The sequence below is a fragment of the Rhynchophorus ferrugineus genome, unplaced genomic scaffold (assembly GCF_030347505.1).
Source record: "Rhynchophorus ferrugineus isolate W39M unplaced genomic scaffold, kcgeb_rfMv2 rfM3, whole genome shotgun sequence".
Classification (NCBI taxonomy): Eukaryota; Metazoa; Arthropoda; class Insecta; order Coleoptera; family Curculionidae; genus Rhynchophorus; species Rhynchophorus ferrugineus.
The window spans coordinates 11,195,440-11,214,767 of record NW_027472582.1 but is presented as its reverse complement, the minus strand read 5'-3'; the positions used below and the strand labels follow the sequence as shown (position 1 = coordinate 11,214,767).

General features: G+C 31.0%; 1 protein-coding gene across 1 annotated transcript in view; it reads left to right on the top strand.

The window, feature by feature from the left end:
* inaE (inactivation no afterpotential E) overlaps positions 1-11,301 on the top strand; it is a 185,737-nt gene extending 174,436 nt beyond the window's left edge. The window contains exons 14-17 of the mRNA XM_076400030.1: positions 198-389; positions 1,412-1,647; positions 3,508-3,712; positions 7,188-11,301. Of these exons, the coding sequence (XP_076256145.1) occupies positions 198-389; positions 1,412-1,647; positions 3,508-3,712; positions 7,188-7,751 (1,197 nt within the window). The 3' untranslated portion in view covers positions 7,752-11,301. The remainder of the gene's footprint in view (positions 1-197; positions 390-1,411; positions 1,648-3,507; positions 3,713-7,187) is intronic.
* Positions 11,302-19,328: the final 8,027 nt, after the last annotated feature.

Here is a 19,328-nt window from a genome sequence, read left to right as displayed (position 1 = left end):
GGAAGTTTTATTTTTCGAATATTTGTTATCTTGTTTCTGATTTTAAAACTTAATCACTTACCACTATATTGATTTTGTTTGTTTAGAATTTAATGGAAAAATATCAGGTCATTTCATTGTTATTTTCAAGCATTCGCATTCATTTTAAATAAATAAATTATGTTGCCTTATTGATTAACGCTTTGTTTATATTTTAGCACGAAGAACCACCTTCCATTACGAAAAGCCTAAGCCTGAACTTGGTTCCAAAAATCGACTTAATACATGACGATTGGCTGGGTCTAGCTCCTCTAGCTAGCCCTGAGAGTTTATCAGAACTCTCCAGTATTAGTTCCAGAACAAGCTTAGTAGCTACTAGCGTAGTAGTAGATATATGTGCTACTCCAAAAGTAAGTTAACTATTTTTATAGATTAGTAATTTTTTATGGTTTCTTGATGATTATCATGATATTTTATTCCAATTTATTTTCGTAAACGTTATTATTATTATAAATTAATAAACATGTTTATCAATATTTTAATATACAATAGTACTCAGTCATGTAACACATGGGCTGAAAACTCCCGGACCCAATATATAGATGGCGCTAGTTTTATTACATTCATCGTTTTCGCAGTTAGTACTGATCTTCAAAAGAAAGCTGTTAAAATTTCACGATATTTTAATCATAAGTTTGTGAGTTATTGTGTTACGAGTGACACTACTTTGGCTTGAAAAGTGTTATAAGGAACGTGATCGTAGAGACACCGATGATACAGAACAGAGTAGACGTCCAAATGAGGTGGTAACACTAGAAAACATCAAAAGAATCCAGAAAATCGTTTTGAATGATCGAAAAGTGAAGTTGCGTGGGTTAGCTAACATCGTAAAGATATCAAAAGGACGTATTGGTTTTATATTGTATGATGATTTGATTATTAGAAATGTTTGTTCAAAGTGGGTGCCGCGTTTGCTTACTGTCGACGAAAAACAATAACGTGTTGATGGTTATGAGCAGTGTTTGGCATGTTTAAACGTAACAAACCGAAATCAAAACTATCGTTATCTGAGTGGACAGCAACTTACGATAGTTCTATTTTGAGGCAAACGATAAATCGTTCTGCAAAAGTTGTTTTAAATGTTTGAGTGACGCTGGAATGATTCAATGAAGCCAATTTTGAACAAAAAACGCCTTTTCTTTGTCAATCTGGAATTGCATGAAGGTTCATGAAACTTTGAAGTCAGTTTTTAATCTTATAAAAATAATTACTTACTAAAGTCATATTAAGATATCATCCAGTTAGATTTTCGTTTTTGTAGGGATTTCTTTTTGAAGATTACTAATCTAAAAACATACGAAGTGTTTTTGTTTTGTCGAAAATGTATTTACATAATAATATACCTATTTTATTAAGTGTTTTACATTTTAAGGTGATGAGACGTACCCCGAAAATCATCGGCAGCTTGAGTACCTGTGCGGATGACATACGTAATATTAGAAATTTCGAAAAATGCCGAGTATTTCCTAGGTTAATAGTGAACAATAACATAGAGAGTTCTTCGAGTAGCAACCTCAGCTTCGAATCGGCTTCTAGTAATAATAAATGTTGCAGCACGTCATCTAGACAAGATGCGGGAAACTCGCAGAAGAACACTTTGGAAGTAGTGTAAGTATTATAAGCTTTTTTTATGTTTTTTTTTTAATAGCCTATTCAAAGTAGCACTGAACTCACGTCATCTCTCTAATCTATGAGGTTAACATGTCGCAGTGTTACCGTATTTAACTTTGACATTTAGTTTATTTTAGCTTTGATATATAACAATATTCTAATATAAATAAAATAATAAAACAGAAATATTATAAAGTATAATTTATTTTAACATTATAGTACATTTAATGCATATATTATCCAAGGGCTTAAACTACAGTTAATTAAACAGCCACAATAGTTGGTAGGTTAGATTTATTTTATTATATTTACATTGAACTCTTTTCTAAACGACTTGTGTATACTATAGTTATATTATATTAATTATATACTCACCTGTCTTGTCTTGGTATTTTCAGCAATGAATCATAATCTCTCATTCAGAAAGTTTCATTTACTCACTGTCACATTCTTCACTCACTATTCAAGTCAATAACTTTGCTGTTAATTTCCAATCTAACACTAGTTAACAATTCCATCATTTGTCAATTTCTCCTTCTATGTATCTGATGGAATTGATCTAAACCGTAAGGTGTTATTGTAGACAATCCTTTCTACTTATCCAACACAATAAACATATTTCTAATAAAACATCAGGAGCTCAATATTTAATGGAATCAATACTTACCTCTCTAACGCATTTTACTGGTAAGAACAGGCCCCTTTTATCTCGTTTTTGTTCGCAGTTGTTGATTAGAGACGTAATCTGTATTTTAGTGACTATTTATTTGTCCTCGACTATTTATTTGGCAGATTTGAACTTTATCAAAACAAGCAAAGCGCCAAAATAATGCTTGCCTGTCTAAAACCTTTTATCAACGACTTTTGCATGCTGATTTGTTTACGTTTTCGAACTCATCGGACAACATCGTATCTCTTCTTTAACTTGAATACAATGAGAAGGAAGGTACTGTCTGGTATTAAAACGAATTTACAAATTGCAACAGGCAATACATTATGCATCTTGATGACGTGAGATCACTGCTTCTTTGGATAGATTGTAGGTTTTTTTTCTTAACGTTTTTTTATAGTTAATTATTTGCTTGTCGTGAGCCTATTATTGAAAATATTGCCTATTGTATAATTGCAATTGTGCAGATAAGATTTTCACACTGTGGTAGTCTATGGATTTTTAAAAAGAGACTGGGTGTTAAATATGGTGCTAGAAGCTTCTTGACCGAGCTGATAGTGCTATATTCGCTTATACAGATTTTAAGACTTCTAGCATTCTGTATCATAGAGTTTGCATTGCAGCGCCATATGATCTGAGAATTGATGAAAATACAGTCTGCTATAATAAATTTCTACAGGGTCCAAATAGGGCAAGTGCAGGAGTTCAAATATTTGTGATCTGTACTAGAGAAATAAGGCAAATCGGCTAAGTTGAAGGAGATTTTGATTTTCTAAGATGATGCTTATGGGAAAGGCAAAATATGATTCTCATAATTACGCATCAACCTGTGGACACTGTTGCATTGTGATATCTGTAAGCTTGAGGTTTTCCAAAGTCATTCGTTTAAGACAATCAATTAGCGCACAGTTGAGGACCAAGTCTAGGAACGCAGATTGGAATGGTATGAACTTTACTGTCGTACAAAAGGTAAACGAATTTCTTATCAGCTTCTGTATCGAAATCGACATGTTGGAGATCGAAATTGTCTGGAAGAACGGTTGCAGCTGATCACCAACAACAGTGTAAATTGACCAATTTTCAATAAAATCTTCTAAACATATCTTTCTGTTGAAAGAGCTTCATTAAATAAATGATAATTAAAGTTATTTTAATGCCAATCCAATATGCAAATATAACTGTTTCAGATCACTTAGAGACGGACGGACATCTAGCGGTAGTGAATTTCAGTCCGCCGAAGATATCCTTGACAACGTATTAACTAGCGCTGGATGCAAGGAATTCTTCAACTCGGACTCGAATATTTTGGAAATGCATTCGGACCTGTTGGCAGAAGGAAGCCCGCCTCCTGGTTATTTTGGCAGTTCCCCCACGACGCCAATATATCCGCAGGTTAGCATTTGGGCTGTTGTTTGCAGATTGAGTTCGGTCGAAAAGTATCTTATGCTATGATAATTCGGATTGCATAAAAATGTAAGCTAACTTATATTTAGAAAATATATAACATTAGCTGTACAAATTAGTTCTGTTGAACTGGTAGTTATTCCCATTTTTCTGGAAGCATTTTTTTGGGATCATACACCAACTGTAACTCAGATAGATCAGATAGTAGCAATCAGAAAGAACAAAATCTAGCGAATACTATCCCAAGTATATTTTATGAATATATAGATTTGGCAAAATTCAACTAGACATAGTTATTTAATTGCAATTGTCGTTTAGTTCAATGTTTAACTTAAATATATCACAATACAGCGATTTTCCAAGGTTTCGTTCTGTTCGAACTTACCATTCTGGGTCTTCGTACAGATTTGACTTTTTACTATGTTTCTTGTCTTCGATGTTAAATTCACTGTTCTTTAATTTGGGGCTTAAATGTACCACTTAAGCTTTTTTCATTTAGTTCATTATAAGTAAGCTATTGGGGAGCTAACTGAAAGGCTGATGACCTTCCTGAAGTTTTCAGGTTTGGCTGACGGATATAACCGGCTCTTTCCAAATAAATATTCATCATACTGTAACCATATTAGTTATATTAGACTGCTTAAATTTGATATCAATTTGTAACCATATATTAGGTGCTTGCATATATTCAACTTTAATTGAGAAATATTGATATAATATATATTATCTGCAAGTTTTTCCCATTTTTCTGGAAACATCACGATAACGTGTGTCAGCCAAGCCATGGTACATCGATCTGAACAATTGGTAGCTAGAAGGCGTTCTAACTGGTGAGTACACTGGTCCTATCAAAACACAAACCCTCACAACTCTCGCAACGTGCGATCCAGTTGAGATGCAAATATTGACTTTATGCCTGTTACATTCTATTGATTTTGGTAGATATATGTAGTAACAGTTTTTTGTGTGATAAATCTCGATGTTGAATCGGTTCGAGATTGTCTGAAAAGAGTGTATTGACCAATTGTTAAGTTGTCTGAAAGTCCTTTGAGAGTTTGCAGTTGTTTTCATCTAAACTCTTGCATCGTGATTTTATATCTGTTATACACTATCTATAACCTTTTTTGCAATAATAGCTGTTCAATTTGTTTAATTGGCCTCAGCAGAGATCTGTAGCAACAATTTTATTTGGTCTTATTAGCTCGTAATTCATTAAATCGTACTGATACTCATCAACTATAGATTTCTTCAAATTAAAGATACTTTTTCTTCTCACTCTCCAATTTCTCTCTTTCCAATTTGGTAGTGAGATTTGGAAACAAGGAGCATTAGTTTGGAGCCACATTTCATAAACAATTGGATCCCAATTTGGATTTTTTTAGATTTATATTATCGTAATAGGTCCATTTTTCATCACAAATGATAATACGATGCCACATGACCAAACGCCTTTCAATGTTATGCTTTTGGATCATCCCCATGTTCTTCAAGTGATTGAAAATGGTTATTTCGTTACACTCCCAATTCTTATGCATATCCTTTTTGTTTTTTATACAGATTATCATCGAGTAATGCTTCAAATGTCGTCGGTGTGAATATTACCACTTTCAAATGTCAATACCAGTATTTATATATTGAAATTCATGGAGAACGGCTGCCATGTGCTTCACAAAGTATAAACATTTCCAACGTACTGAAAAATGTTTTTGTTCACATTTCGACGAAATTACTGAAATAGCGTATACTGAAAAGAGAAGTCTTTCAGTGAGGCTGCAAACACAAACTTGGTTACAAATATACCCGATGCGATTTAATACACAGTACACCATCATGTGCAAATCCTTTAAAATTAATTCATAGGCCTCATAATTAATTTAGTTCTATGATCATAATGCTTGTTAAAAGCTAAAATTTTATTCAATGATTTATTTTATACCACCAAAAATACATGTCTATAAATAGGAACGAAGATATATTAACAGGTTAATTGAAATGTCCCCGGCGCTACACATAGATGGCGCTACTAGAAATTAATCTATATGTTTTATAGTTAGCCCTAACCCTCAAAAGATGCGTGTATAAATTTGATGTCGGATCATTAGTTTGTGAATTATAGTATTTAGAGTGAAACAACTTTTGTTATTGTGAAAAAAATGGATAAAAAGGAATTTCGCGTGTTGATAAAATATCGCTTTTTGAAGGGAAAAAATACAGTTGAAGCAAAAACTTGGCTTGATGACGAGTTTCCGGACACTGCCCCAGGAAAAGCAACCATCAAGGATTGATATGCTAGGTTTAGACGTGGTGAAATGAGCACCGAAAACGGTGGACGCAGTGAACGCCCAAAAGAGGTTGCTACCGACGAAAATATTTTAAAAATCCTCAAAATGATTTTGAATGATCTTAAATTGAAAGTGAATGAAATAGCAGACACTCTAGAGATATCATCTGAACGTGTACATCATATCATTCACGAATATTTGGGTATGAGAAAACTTTGCGCAAAGAGGGTGCCGCGCTACCTCACTTTTAAACAAAAACAACGACGAGTTGATGGTTCGGAGCAGTGTTTGAAGATGATCAAGCGTAATAAACCCGAGTTTTTGCGTCGATATGTGATAATGGATGAAACATGGTTCCATCATTTCACTCCGAAGTCCAATCGACAGTTATCCGAGTGGACTGCACACGATGAACCCAAAGCGTGGAATAACGCAACAGTCGGCTGGCAAGGTTATGGCGTCTGTATTTTGGGATGCGCATGGAATAATTTTCATTGACTACCTTGAAAAAGGAAGGACCATCAACATCAATAGCGTGATTGGACCATTTCAAGGACTAAATGGCCGAAAAACGGCCGCATTTGAAGAGAAAGAAAGTGCTGCTTCATCAAGATGGTGCACCGTGTCATCAGTCAGTGAACACGATGACAAAAATTCATGAATTGGGTTTCGAATTGCTTCCTCATCCACCGTATTCTCGAGATCTGCCCCCCAGCGACTATTTCCTGTTTTCAGATCTCAAAAGAATGCTCGCTGGGAAGAAATTTTCGTCGAATGAAGAGATGATCGCCGAAACAAAGGCCTATTTTGAAGCAAAGGACAAATCGTACTACAAAAATAGTATCGAAAAGTTGGAGGGTCGCGATAATCAGTGTTATGTTGAATATATGTTAGATGTTATGTTGAATCGCGATGAATCAGTGTTATTTGTATGATCACCCTTGAAGGTATTATGTTGAACAAAAGAAACTAATTATGGTAAAAGAATTTGTTTTATTTTGGAATTCCGGGGACTTTTCAATTGACCTGTTATTATATATTACACTGTCTATATGCAATTTCGAACTAAAATTTTAATAAACGATTTTAATGAATTCTTCCATAGCATCAAGTATACATTTCGTCTGAACGTCGAGTTTCCTTTCGACCCGAAGCAAAAAAAATATTTACGACATTTTTAGATACTCTCACCTGGTTCTCCCCAAGAACTGGACCCCGATATCTTATCCAACCTCGCCATAGACCTCAGCATGGACGACGAGCACCGTTCCATCCAATTCCACCCATCCAGCAAAGCCAGTTCCTCAGTCGACTCAGGCAGCGTCTGCCGCACCCCCTCAGACACCACTAAAAATGTCACTTTTAACCCCCAGGTCATCACCGTCGACACCATCTGCGAGGCGAGCTACTCGCCGCCGGTGAGGTGGCGCCTGTTCCGCAGCAGGAACAAGAAGCAGGCGGACCTGCCCAAACTGCCCCCGATACCGACCACGATCAGTTCGGCGGTCCCCATTAAAACGATCTTGTCGAAGGGCAAACGGACAGAACCGGAGGAGAGGCCGAGCGAGGCCGCCGCGAGCGACGAACAATGCTTTTCGAAGACGGAGGCTCTGCCTCTGTTGAGTGGGTTGAGCAATAGTGCGAGTGATAGGACGCCTTCGCCAAATTTCGTCAGAAGGAAAAAGTACGTGTACCCGTCGGACATTGTCGTTATGAGTAAACCGCCGCACGAAAGCGCCGTATAATAGTGGGTGAAGCCGAGATAGGTCTGAACCTATGAAAGATATGTTTAGTCTTTTTTGTTTTGGACTGTTGTCTTTAGAGTTTAAATAACACACGTTGTATGGTGTATGGTATATATGACTGTTAAGATAAAAGTATTTCTGTAGTTCTTAAAAATATATCAACTTAAATATCAATATGCTACAGGTGGTAATTATTGATTGTCCTGTTCGAACGTCATTTTTCATGTGTAATCAACTATTTTAATTTATATTTGAATACACGTGCAGTGATGTCATGATGACGCATTGATGTTTGACCTGCTAACAACAAAATTTTAATTTCATCCTAGTTTGGATTGTACGTAAGTGTAATGATCAGATTTGGTCTACCGTATGCACGACACATGAAAAACACCCGGTTGTTTCAAATTTCTAGGTAAGAATTTCTAATAAGGAATCAAGGATTTCATCGTCATCAATTCATAGTCATAGCAGGCTTTCGGAGAGAATTCTTTTCAACCAATACGCTAATATTGATGCCACAGGATTTAGAATGTTCTCTACTTAATCTCGCTGCAGTCGTTGATTGTTAGTCTTCTATTTATCATATCTTGATTCATGTCTCTTTCGGAGCTATTCGCTGCATCTTCCACCCAAAAAGGCCACAAAACGCTGTGTGGAATTCGTTTATCTTTCATTCGCCAGACTTGTTCAAACCATTGTAATCTCAGTCTTTGAATTTGCTCCTCAACAGTGCGGTGATTGTCGCATCTTAAATGAATAACCTTATTTCAAATACGATCACGGAAAGAAATATGTAGAATTTGACTTAAACATCGCATTTGAAACACTTCAAGCTTACAGATGTCAGGCTATTGGCAGGAATTGGAAAGATAAAATTTTGAAAAAGGTGTATTTGATTCTTGTTTGAATATTTACTCTAATTTGTGGTTAATTTGTCGATGGAATTGTATTATTACTGCCGATAGTTTACTTGTTATTATATTCAGTATTAACAAAAATATTATTGTTTTTATGTAATTATTTTTCTTTATTGCCTCCATTTTCTTCACAACTTGTATTTGTTTCAAAAACTAATGTATCAATAATTATTCAACATCAACATCAATCCTTCTACTCAGAAATTGCGTCTACTTGCCGCAGAATTTTCTTTTACCGAGTTTTCTGGACTTGAATAGTGTTACCTTAATCCTCAATGATTTAATTTCTTTTTGTCTTGGTGTTAATACTTTGTATCTTCCATCTAAAGGGGCAATTTTACCATAAGTTTTCGAGAATTTTTTGTTCATTCGACGGACATGTCCCAGCCATCCAGAGCCCATATCCATATCCAGAGCCCACCATTGAATATTTTTTTGAATTTGGGCCTCATCTGTGTTTTAATAAAATGTTAATTAGAATAAGTATCTATTGTTATCAAAATATTTTTATATATCCTTGATAGGAGTCACCACTACTACTACACTAACATTTTGTTAGTGATTGTAAGCAAGACTCATGAGCTGATTTTGTGTTTCTTTTGTTATTATTCAATAATTCTTGAAGTGATAACCTCATTTGGATAACCCGATGGGCCTTTATAAGAAGTGTTCGTGTCTTAAAGTTTGTTATTTAACGCGGAAGTCTACAGCTTGAAACACCACTAAACAACCTAAGGGATTTTTATAAAATCTATTTGTATAACCACGTTTGAACAACAACAACTGAAATATATTAGTTACTTAATAGTTTGATGGTGTTTTTATAAAGGATTGCTTTTATTAAATGTATTATTTTCTAAAAAGCAGCAGGTCCAAATAGTTATTAAATAACTATGATATACTGTGATCTTATACCAATAATTTAAATATTAGTGGATTACTGGAAAATATGTTAGCCATTTATTGTTTAGAATTAATAATAATACATTGTAATTTAATTATTACATTCATACAATATCAATATTAGTTTCTTTTAAGTTCTGACTTGAATGATCGGTTTTTACAAATAGAAATACTTTTATTTTAATTACTATAATTTTGTTTGTTAATCAAGATCAAACAAATAAATATATACCATACCTTTCACTTCACACCAGTCCAATTACATGTGCAATATTTGGCACTAATCACAACATGGTGCAATCTGTACTGGTACCGATACATTCGTCAACAATCTATTAAAACATTCATTGATACGATTTAGTTTGTATTGCCCCATGTTGTGATTGAAACTTGATTTTATTTAAGATAACTGTAAAATGTTTATTTTTGTATCTCCGTTGATAATATTGAACAGAATTTATGTTTATAGAAGGAAAATTGGAAAGGAAAACGATAACACCAAAGAGGACGGTTGTAGTAGTTACCAAAGAATAATAATAATAATAATAATAATAATAATAAATATCTTATTGAATCGCAAATATAAGAGAGCTATTTTTCTTTATCTATGTGTCCTAATAGATAAATAATATATATGGTTTATATAAGTTTATTACTTTGTTCTTCAATCGTTCATATATATACGAGGGTAGTTTAAGAAATGTTCTATTATTTATATGGACAAAAGTACTTGTCTTACATAGGTACAGTAAAATTAGGACAAACGGGATAAAATAATATAATTTGTGAGGTTTCTGTCGAGCCAAAATCAGAACCATTTTAAACATAGTAGTCGAAGAATGACGTGATATTAATTGAAAATTTGGATATGACAAAGCTGTATGTTCCACGTTTATAATTCTAAGACTACTTTTCTAAAATTCTAAAATACCTTTAGTGTATGAAATAATATTCAGTAATGTAATGGTATCTTTACAAAAAACATTGTCATAAAGAAATAATAGCCATATTTACAGGAATCAAGAAAATATACCATTTCATACATTAGTTATATATAAAACTTGGATTCCTGGACTGCTTAAATTAAAATATTTCCTCAAAGGTTTGTGATTGGACCACCCTCGTATATGTAAATAGTAATAGAAGGATTAAAATAAACTTTTTATGGCAGTTAATAGATGAAAATTTAAAGATCTATAAACATAAAATGCTTTAAAATAAATAATAATATAATTATTAAAAATGAAATGTTAGTATTATAACTAAAACGAGAAAGTCTAATAAAAATACATTGTGATGCTGTTGTGTATAGATCTTTAAAGAGTAAATATAAAAATATCAAAGATAACATAAAATATAAAACTAAAGCAGATGAGAGCAGTAGAATATGTCAATTCATAAATCCGTATTGATAATTATCGTAGAGGGTTTTGGTTTTGCAGATAAAAACGGTTATAGAACTAGATATTTAGATCAGTTATTTTACGAATGGGATAATAGCGTCTAATCTTTAAAAAAAGTGTATTTCTTAAAAAAAAAAAGAGAAACACGTAGTAATAGAAAATGGTCGATATAAATATCAGATTCCAATAAAATTAACGTAGAAGATGATACCATACTGTTGTCATTAGGGTCCAATTTATGTACAGGTCATTTTTATGTTTAATCCGCAGAAATACATTTATGAATTGTATTTATTATTAATAAATTAATAATTTATTATTGAATTATTTTTTTACTACGTTGAATACCCCAATATTTAGTTGAGTTACTCAGTTTTATGTCTGTATTTATGTGATGGATTTCGAATATAGATAAGGAGCTACTATATCTTCTATCGTACAAAGTAAAACTATAACAAGTCGTAATTTGGCGAAAAAATGTTTCACTTTTCTTTCATCTTGATCCAAGATACTGATTAAGGGAGATTATTGCAAAATGTATTTGAAAAAGTTAGATTATACTGTAATCATTTAACATTTACAAGAAGCAGAATTGTAGAATGTACAACCAAGCTGTGTTAAGCTAAATAACCAGAAAGATAATCATGTTATCTTACGAGTATTTAATATTTGTTTATAAGTAAAATCATAGAATATTTTTGACTTTTGTCTATTTTTAGTTTAGAAATATTTTCCCATGAAAGATGAGAGTTAGATATTAAGATTCTTAAGTCTTATTTTGAAAATAATGTTAAAAGTATCTAGGTGAATGTTTTAAAAATGCGGAAAAAACCTATTATTATAAACAGCCATTATTTTTAAAATAAAAATCAGAACACAGTTACTTTTTATGATTTTTTAATGAAAATAAAATGTAAAAGAATCAAGTAAATACTATAATAACATCATCATGATATCACATCAAAATGATATTCAATTAGTGATTTATCGAAATATTTATTATGCATTTTGAGTTGGCCAGACAATAAAATACATAAGAAGAGCTTTTTAGAAATTAGTAACTTAGTTTTTGAATCGTTCTTTGTATTATAGTTTTTGGTTATTATAATTATCACCATATTTTATATTGGAATATTAGCTACGGTCGTCGAAATGACTATATTTGTGTTAGTGAAGTGAAATAAAAGTACAGTATGTTCAAGTTTTCAAATTTTATTTTAATGTACAACAAAATTGTCCGCCTGAAACACTATTTCAAGGTGTAATAACAACCCTTTTGAGGTATTAAAATATTATTTACAACATCACAGTTGTCTTTTGATGCTACAAAGCTACATTACATTTACAATATGATAAATTATGTACAGCAAACAATGAACAACCATACGACGCTACAGCATCGGTTTGTTTTCCTTAGTTTTCTGGCTAGTGAAGTGGGTCATCGTCCAGTTTCAGATCAGAATCCTCGCAGACAATTAGATATATGAAGATATAGTTATTTAAAAAATGAGAAATATTTTGATGGATTTCCCTCACTTAAAATACAAAGACGTGTTAGTTCTAAAAAATAGCTAAGATTTCATAATTTTCATAGAAAACTACATTTATACCAATAGTGGCATACGTAAAGAAATCCAATAAGGATCCAATAAACATTCTTTACTAACTGAATATTACAGAGAATTTTAATAAAAATGTTTTATCCTTTCCTATAAACATATATTTTTATTCTTTTAGATTCTTATAAATATCAGTCAGAATAATACAGTTAAATGTTGAAGTAATGAGATAACTAATTAAAGTTGATTATCTATTAATTAATTTTTTTTCCAAATTTGTCTTTTAGCATCATAATTCTTCAATTATTTGTAACTTTAACTTTTGTAACTTAATAGAACCAAAGATTAATTATCTCAGTAAATGTAAGTAATTTTCATGAAAATACTTTCTAAAGACAGTACCAGTTTCTTTTTTTATTTGACTTGTCTTCATGCTTTTTAACATTTTGAAGTTATTTTTTTATGTATCTCCGATAATCTAGAGACTACATGAATCTAGAGAATAATGAAGTGGTACAAAAATGAATATAACCACAAACAGATTATCTAAAGCAGAACTAAACAACAGAAATACTTTTGTAATTCCTGTTGATTTTTTTTTCTTGTTCATAAATTTTCCGTAGGCTGCAAAATTTTGTAGAACTTTTTATTGTTTAAATAAAATGAATGATCTGAATACAAATTACTTTAAAAACAGTTCAATGGAAATGAAAAACAATTATAGAAGTGTTTGTTTCTTTTTTTGTGGCGCTGTATATAAAACTCAAACTTTATAGATGTAATTTTAACGAGGGTTGCCTTTTATATTCTGATATTGTGTGGTTAAAAGTTTTCTCTATACAAAATCTATTGGTGTTTGAAATTTGAAAATAAGTCAAGAAAATAATCCCAATCGGTTGACTCATTTAAGAATTAATTTAGTTAATTGTCGCTCGGGTAAATATGATTACTAATTAGAAGTTAAAAGTAGCGTACAAATTGATTAATCTTTAGTAGGCCGGTGGAAAATCTAACAAAGAGGTTCAAAGGATGACATTTTCAACATTTGTTGGTTTGGATGTCAGCAAATTTTCTTTTCTCGATACATGTGAGCAAATTATAGAATAAGATATTTAAAAAACGGAACCGACTTCAAAAAGTAAATAAGGAACTCACAAAAAGCAAAAAATAGCCCTAATAGTTATATTAAATTAGGTTTATTTGGTTCGTAATTTAATTTTTGCATATGACACAAAATTATATTATTATTTTTGTATTGTTTGGGCTCGATACTGACTTCAAACCAATCATTTGGTTTAGGTAGTTATTAAGTAACATTGTGTTTATATAGTAGAATATAAAATACATGTAGTAGATAGGTTAAATAAGGTTTTTGTTATTTCATGGACACATAAACACTTCATGAAATATACAAGATAAATAACAAGACAGGCAAAAGCTCACCCTTGTTTATAGTGCGAATAGATGAAACAATGATGAAATAAACAAAATCGGGCTACATATAGGATAAATAAATATGGAAATATAGAAATGTAGGTAGGAGCTAATACAAATGATTTAATAAGAAGATCCGGTGGGTCAAAACACTTAGAAAATTTTAAACAAATGAAATATAATATTAAGAGAATATGGAATGATGGTAATGGGAGAGCCAGAATTTTCTAGAAAATTTCCATAAACTATACATTTGTACTTCGTTATAAATAGCAAAGTAGAAATAAAATATCTCAGAAGAGTAAGGGATGTGACAAAACTGGACATGATGAGAAGTAAATAAATAAGGAAATACCGTAATAATGAATCTTCGGAAGAGTACATAGAAAGGAGACAACTCAGCTGGTGGATACACTGACAGTATATTGAGAATAAAAGACAGAAAGAGAATATTGGAAGCAAGGATAGAGAGTCGAAACATCAGAGAACGAAAAATAGAAGAGAGGAAAATCACCGACCGAAACAAAAAGATTAAGTAGAGACAGAAATTTATAGTTGAAGCAACAGAACAAGTAACATAACCCACGGTTTACATTTGTATACGCACAACTATCAATTAACATTAAAAATTAATGGTTTCAATGTATACCAATTCAGTTGGAAAAAGGTTTTGAAAAATTAGTTTAAATGGACAACAACGTATTGATTATCTTGCTTTTACTAAAACTTTAAATGATACTAATTCGTGACAAATAAATGTTTTCGTAAAATAAAAGGCAACCACATAATATTCAAACATGCCTATAACGGTTTTATATCACATAAAAGAAACTGCTTCTGTTTTGGTAATTATTCTAATCATATAAAACAGCCAAACTGAAATTTACGACTTAGACAAAAATACGTTTCATGATCCAATAATAGTTCAATAAATACTAGTCAGAATATTGTTTTAATTAAACTAGAACGTTTCAACATATATTAATTGAGTTATATAGTAGACTACCAAATATACCTCTTTAAAATACACATCGTACTAAAAGTGAAATTGATATAATTAGACGTACACAACTAGCTTAAAAACAAACGTCTGTTATCGATAGATAGAAGAATAAACGCCATATAAATGTTACGTATGTTAAAATTTACAATAACATAGTCTCGGTATAATTATGATTTAGCATATCACTCATTGACAGTACCTGTATTAACTACCGCTTTTGTTACCAAAAATCTAATATAATTTTGTAGGCCTTCGATTAAATATATATATTTTTAAAAATGTTTATTCATGTTTTGAATGTCGTTTTCCTTTTTATTTATGAGTGGACCGAAAAAACAATCACCGGGTACAAGTTGCTAAGTGTAATTGTAGCTAATTATGCGTAGTTATTTTATACAAACTAGTCGACGATGTTGAGCATCACTCTCGTTGGCTAAAATTAAAATTAGCAACTAATCTGACCAGATTATAAATTCTCATAGAAAATGAGACATCACCATACATGTGTTAATATTTAATACATATATTATACGTGGCTTGTGATTATATTTTTATGATAATAATTAAACGTATCAATGTTTTGTGTAAAATACAAATTAAGAGAGAGAAATTATTGATAATTATAGATTTTTCTAATACTGTATAGTCATGGAAAAACATAAGCAGAAATATAAATATCATTATTAATTTTCAAATATTTTAGGGTTTTTTTTGTACCAACTAAGGGTGTCGACCGCCCAGAAAAGTATCGATATTGAAATATATCGATAAGCCGGTTTGGTGGCGCAGTGGTAAAGGCAATGGGTTCGAATCCTGCTGGGGCATGGTTGTAAATTTACGTTTGTGATTGTTTAAAATGTGTGAAAGTTCTAGGCAAGAGTGTAAAATCCGACAAGGAAAATGATCCCAGTCACGCCAGTAACCAGTCTGGGTAAGACCGGATGTCTTCTGGGATGATTTCTAAAGTTGGTCACTCGCCAGTCGGTAGGCTTAATGCTGAGGGCCGTGTTAGCGTTCGGAGCCCACGTTAAACTTTAGGTCCAGTCCAGATAAACCCATAGTTGGTAAAAGGAGACTTTTATTATATATATATATATATATATATATATATATATATATATATATATATATTTAATATATATATATATATATATATATATATGTATATATATATATATATAATATATATATATATATATATATATGTATATTTATTATATATATATATATATATATATATATATATATATATATATATATATATATATATATATATATATTTAATATTAGGAAAAATATCGATATTTTACAAAAGATATAATATTGATATCACAAAAAGTGCCTATATTATGTAAAAATTGTATTTATTAAAAAATAGTCATAGTTTTATTAAATTTTTAAAATTAGGTATCAACATATATTAAAACCTTTAAATTAAGTACCAATTTTAAATGTTCATTAAACATATTTAAAATGGTTTTATGAGGTTTAAGGAATATCCGTAATTTTCTTTTTAATGTCAAAAAATATCGGCTAACAAAAATATAGATGTATTCATATATCGGTTAGAAAATGAACTACTGCGGACTGAACCTAGTGTTTAACGTGTGTTCTAAATCACGATGTTCGGCATTAGGCCTGCCAACTGGCCAGTGACCAAATTATAGACCATTCCAGAAAATATCCGTCCTTGCCCAGCCTGGTGACTGAGGTAATTTTTCTTGTCTGATTGTGCACTCTTGTCTTATGCACATTCACAATGACAAACGAAGATATATTTACAACCATGCCCCAACAAGATCCGAACCTGCACTATCGCAACAGTAGAAGGACCATCATGTCACTTTGACCACTACACCAACCAAGCCGGCCAATTATTATTTAGATTAAAGTAATATTGTTTTCTTTCCATTTTTATTCCACAATTCGTAAAATGTTTCTGTAATGATATTTTCCTCTATTTTTGTGGATATATACCCATTTTATAGAATCCAATATCTGATTTAGAAATTAACATGAATTGTTCAATTTTTGGAATACATTTTCAAACAAAGGTAATTAATATATCATAAGATATAAAAAATGAAAGTTCAAAGAAGAACTGTATTTTGTTCTCGTAGTTTTTCTAACAAAATTTGAATATTTGAAAATATATCCAACACCAAAACCAACATTTTAGCAAGATTTGAGCCATTAGATGTAGTCGACATTAACGATATAAAAGGGCGACCCAAAGAATTCTCAAATTCCTTAAATGATTTATTAAAGAATAATCTAGATGGAAAATCAAGCTATAAAATGATGCGAAATAAGGAAAAATAAATATTACAATCCATATTGAAGTCTACCGGCTTCAAATAATTACTGTTGTGAACGTGATAGTAATTTTGTTTTGAAATTAGTAAAGATTTTCGGTAAAGATGCAACAATAAATATACTGTTGAGAAGTAAAAAATTAAGAGTTTCTGAGGCCAGAACGGCTACAGATTATTAGTTATTTATATAGAAAGATAATTTTAGTACTCAATTTTGTGAGGAATCTAATGAAGTCGTGTAAGTATTGAAGATGACAACTGATCCTTAAAATTAGAATCAACGTACCATTTGAAAAATACCCATTAATTTTGAAACCTAGATGGTAACTTAGACAATAATAATTAATTTGTATTAGGATAATCCCAAACATATCAAAGTGGGCTTATAGATGGCGATTGTTGGTCCAAAATTAATGTTGTTAAGAAAACTAACTACATACAGGTAAATTATTTATAATATACGGCCCTAATGATTTAAGTAATCCCTTAATAATGCTAATATACTGGGTGTCGCAGTTTATATGAATCGACATCTGCAGAAATGTTAATGTTATGTAAATCAAATGATAATGAATGATTGTTGAATGAAACTGTACAACCTATTGTAAATAAATGCCAAAAGTGGAAATGAAAATTCATCAATTTTTAATCATAAATTCATTGCTTTGCAGCTGTACAAACAAACTGTCAAAAATATTGAATTACAGAAGGAGAATCTGGTTGAAACCAAGTATGCTTTGCCATCTGTTTCACTTGTTATCAATGTTATAGAGTTTGTTTTTGCAAAAACATATTCGGAATATATTTTCTTTGCTTGTTTTAATAAACAAAAGATATTTAGTGGTTAAAGCTATAATAATAAATGATATACTGGGCATTTGCAGTGATTAAATAGTAATAAAAATGACCACATTTGGCGAAAAATAAAGTTTTATATTTAATACCATTGTACTTTTTTAACGAAAATTCAACTGTACGGACATATTTTGATCTATTTCTGCTTATGTTTTAAGAAATAAAGATATGGATAGAATAAACATTGAATCATCTAAAAAACTAAACCGTTAACATTTTCTAAAACCATAACAACTACAGATTATTAACTATATATTTGAAAATCCTTTGTTTCTTATGCCTTTGGGATCTCTAATTTTTAATATTATTTATTAATCTAATAAGGTAAAAAAAAACAAACCTTTGAAAATAAATAATAAAATACTTTTTAGTGTATTTATCTTATCTTGGCACCTATTATGTCTCTTTTTGGATTTACTTTTGCAATTCTCTAAGGCTCCCGATGTTTATTCATGCCTTTTGGATGTTAAAACTTCGTTTAAATTGATAATAATCTAAAAATATTCCTGTCTAAGATTGAAATAGTTGGGATTATTATTCCATTTCATTTTTTGTGAATTCAAAGTATACTATTATACTAAATTTTAAAATTTATTTTACACTGTCGGTTGTCAATTCAAACTTACTTAAAGTGAACTGATGTACAGTATAGAGATCTAGGCAATTATCATTAACCATCCTTTCCTATCTCAACATAACCATCGAACAGTTTCGTCTATTATCAGGAATGGAACAAACAGTCAAACTAATTTAAGCCTCCTACTTTTTTTTAACTACAGACTTATTCGGCAGTTTTGCGACTATTGTCAATCGGTAGTTGCGAACTCAAAACGAAAGCAACGAAGCAGATTTTCTCTAAATTTTCAACCATGAATGATTAAAATATTGAACTACAAGGGTAAAATCTGATTCAAACAAAGTTTGCTTTGTCTTCTGATCCATTTGTTATCACTATTATGGAGTCTGTTTTCTCAAATATATTGTCATCGATTGTTTTAATAAAGATAATACAAAAATGTTGTTTGATTAAAATCAAGTATACAACTTAGTTGTTTCCTCACATACTTATATTTAGTACCACGGTGTTATTTTTTCCAAAAACATTGATGAACTGTCATAGGCATATTTTGATCTAGTTTCTAATTCTGCTTATGATTTGCGAAATAAAATGTTTTCGGCGGAACT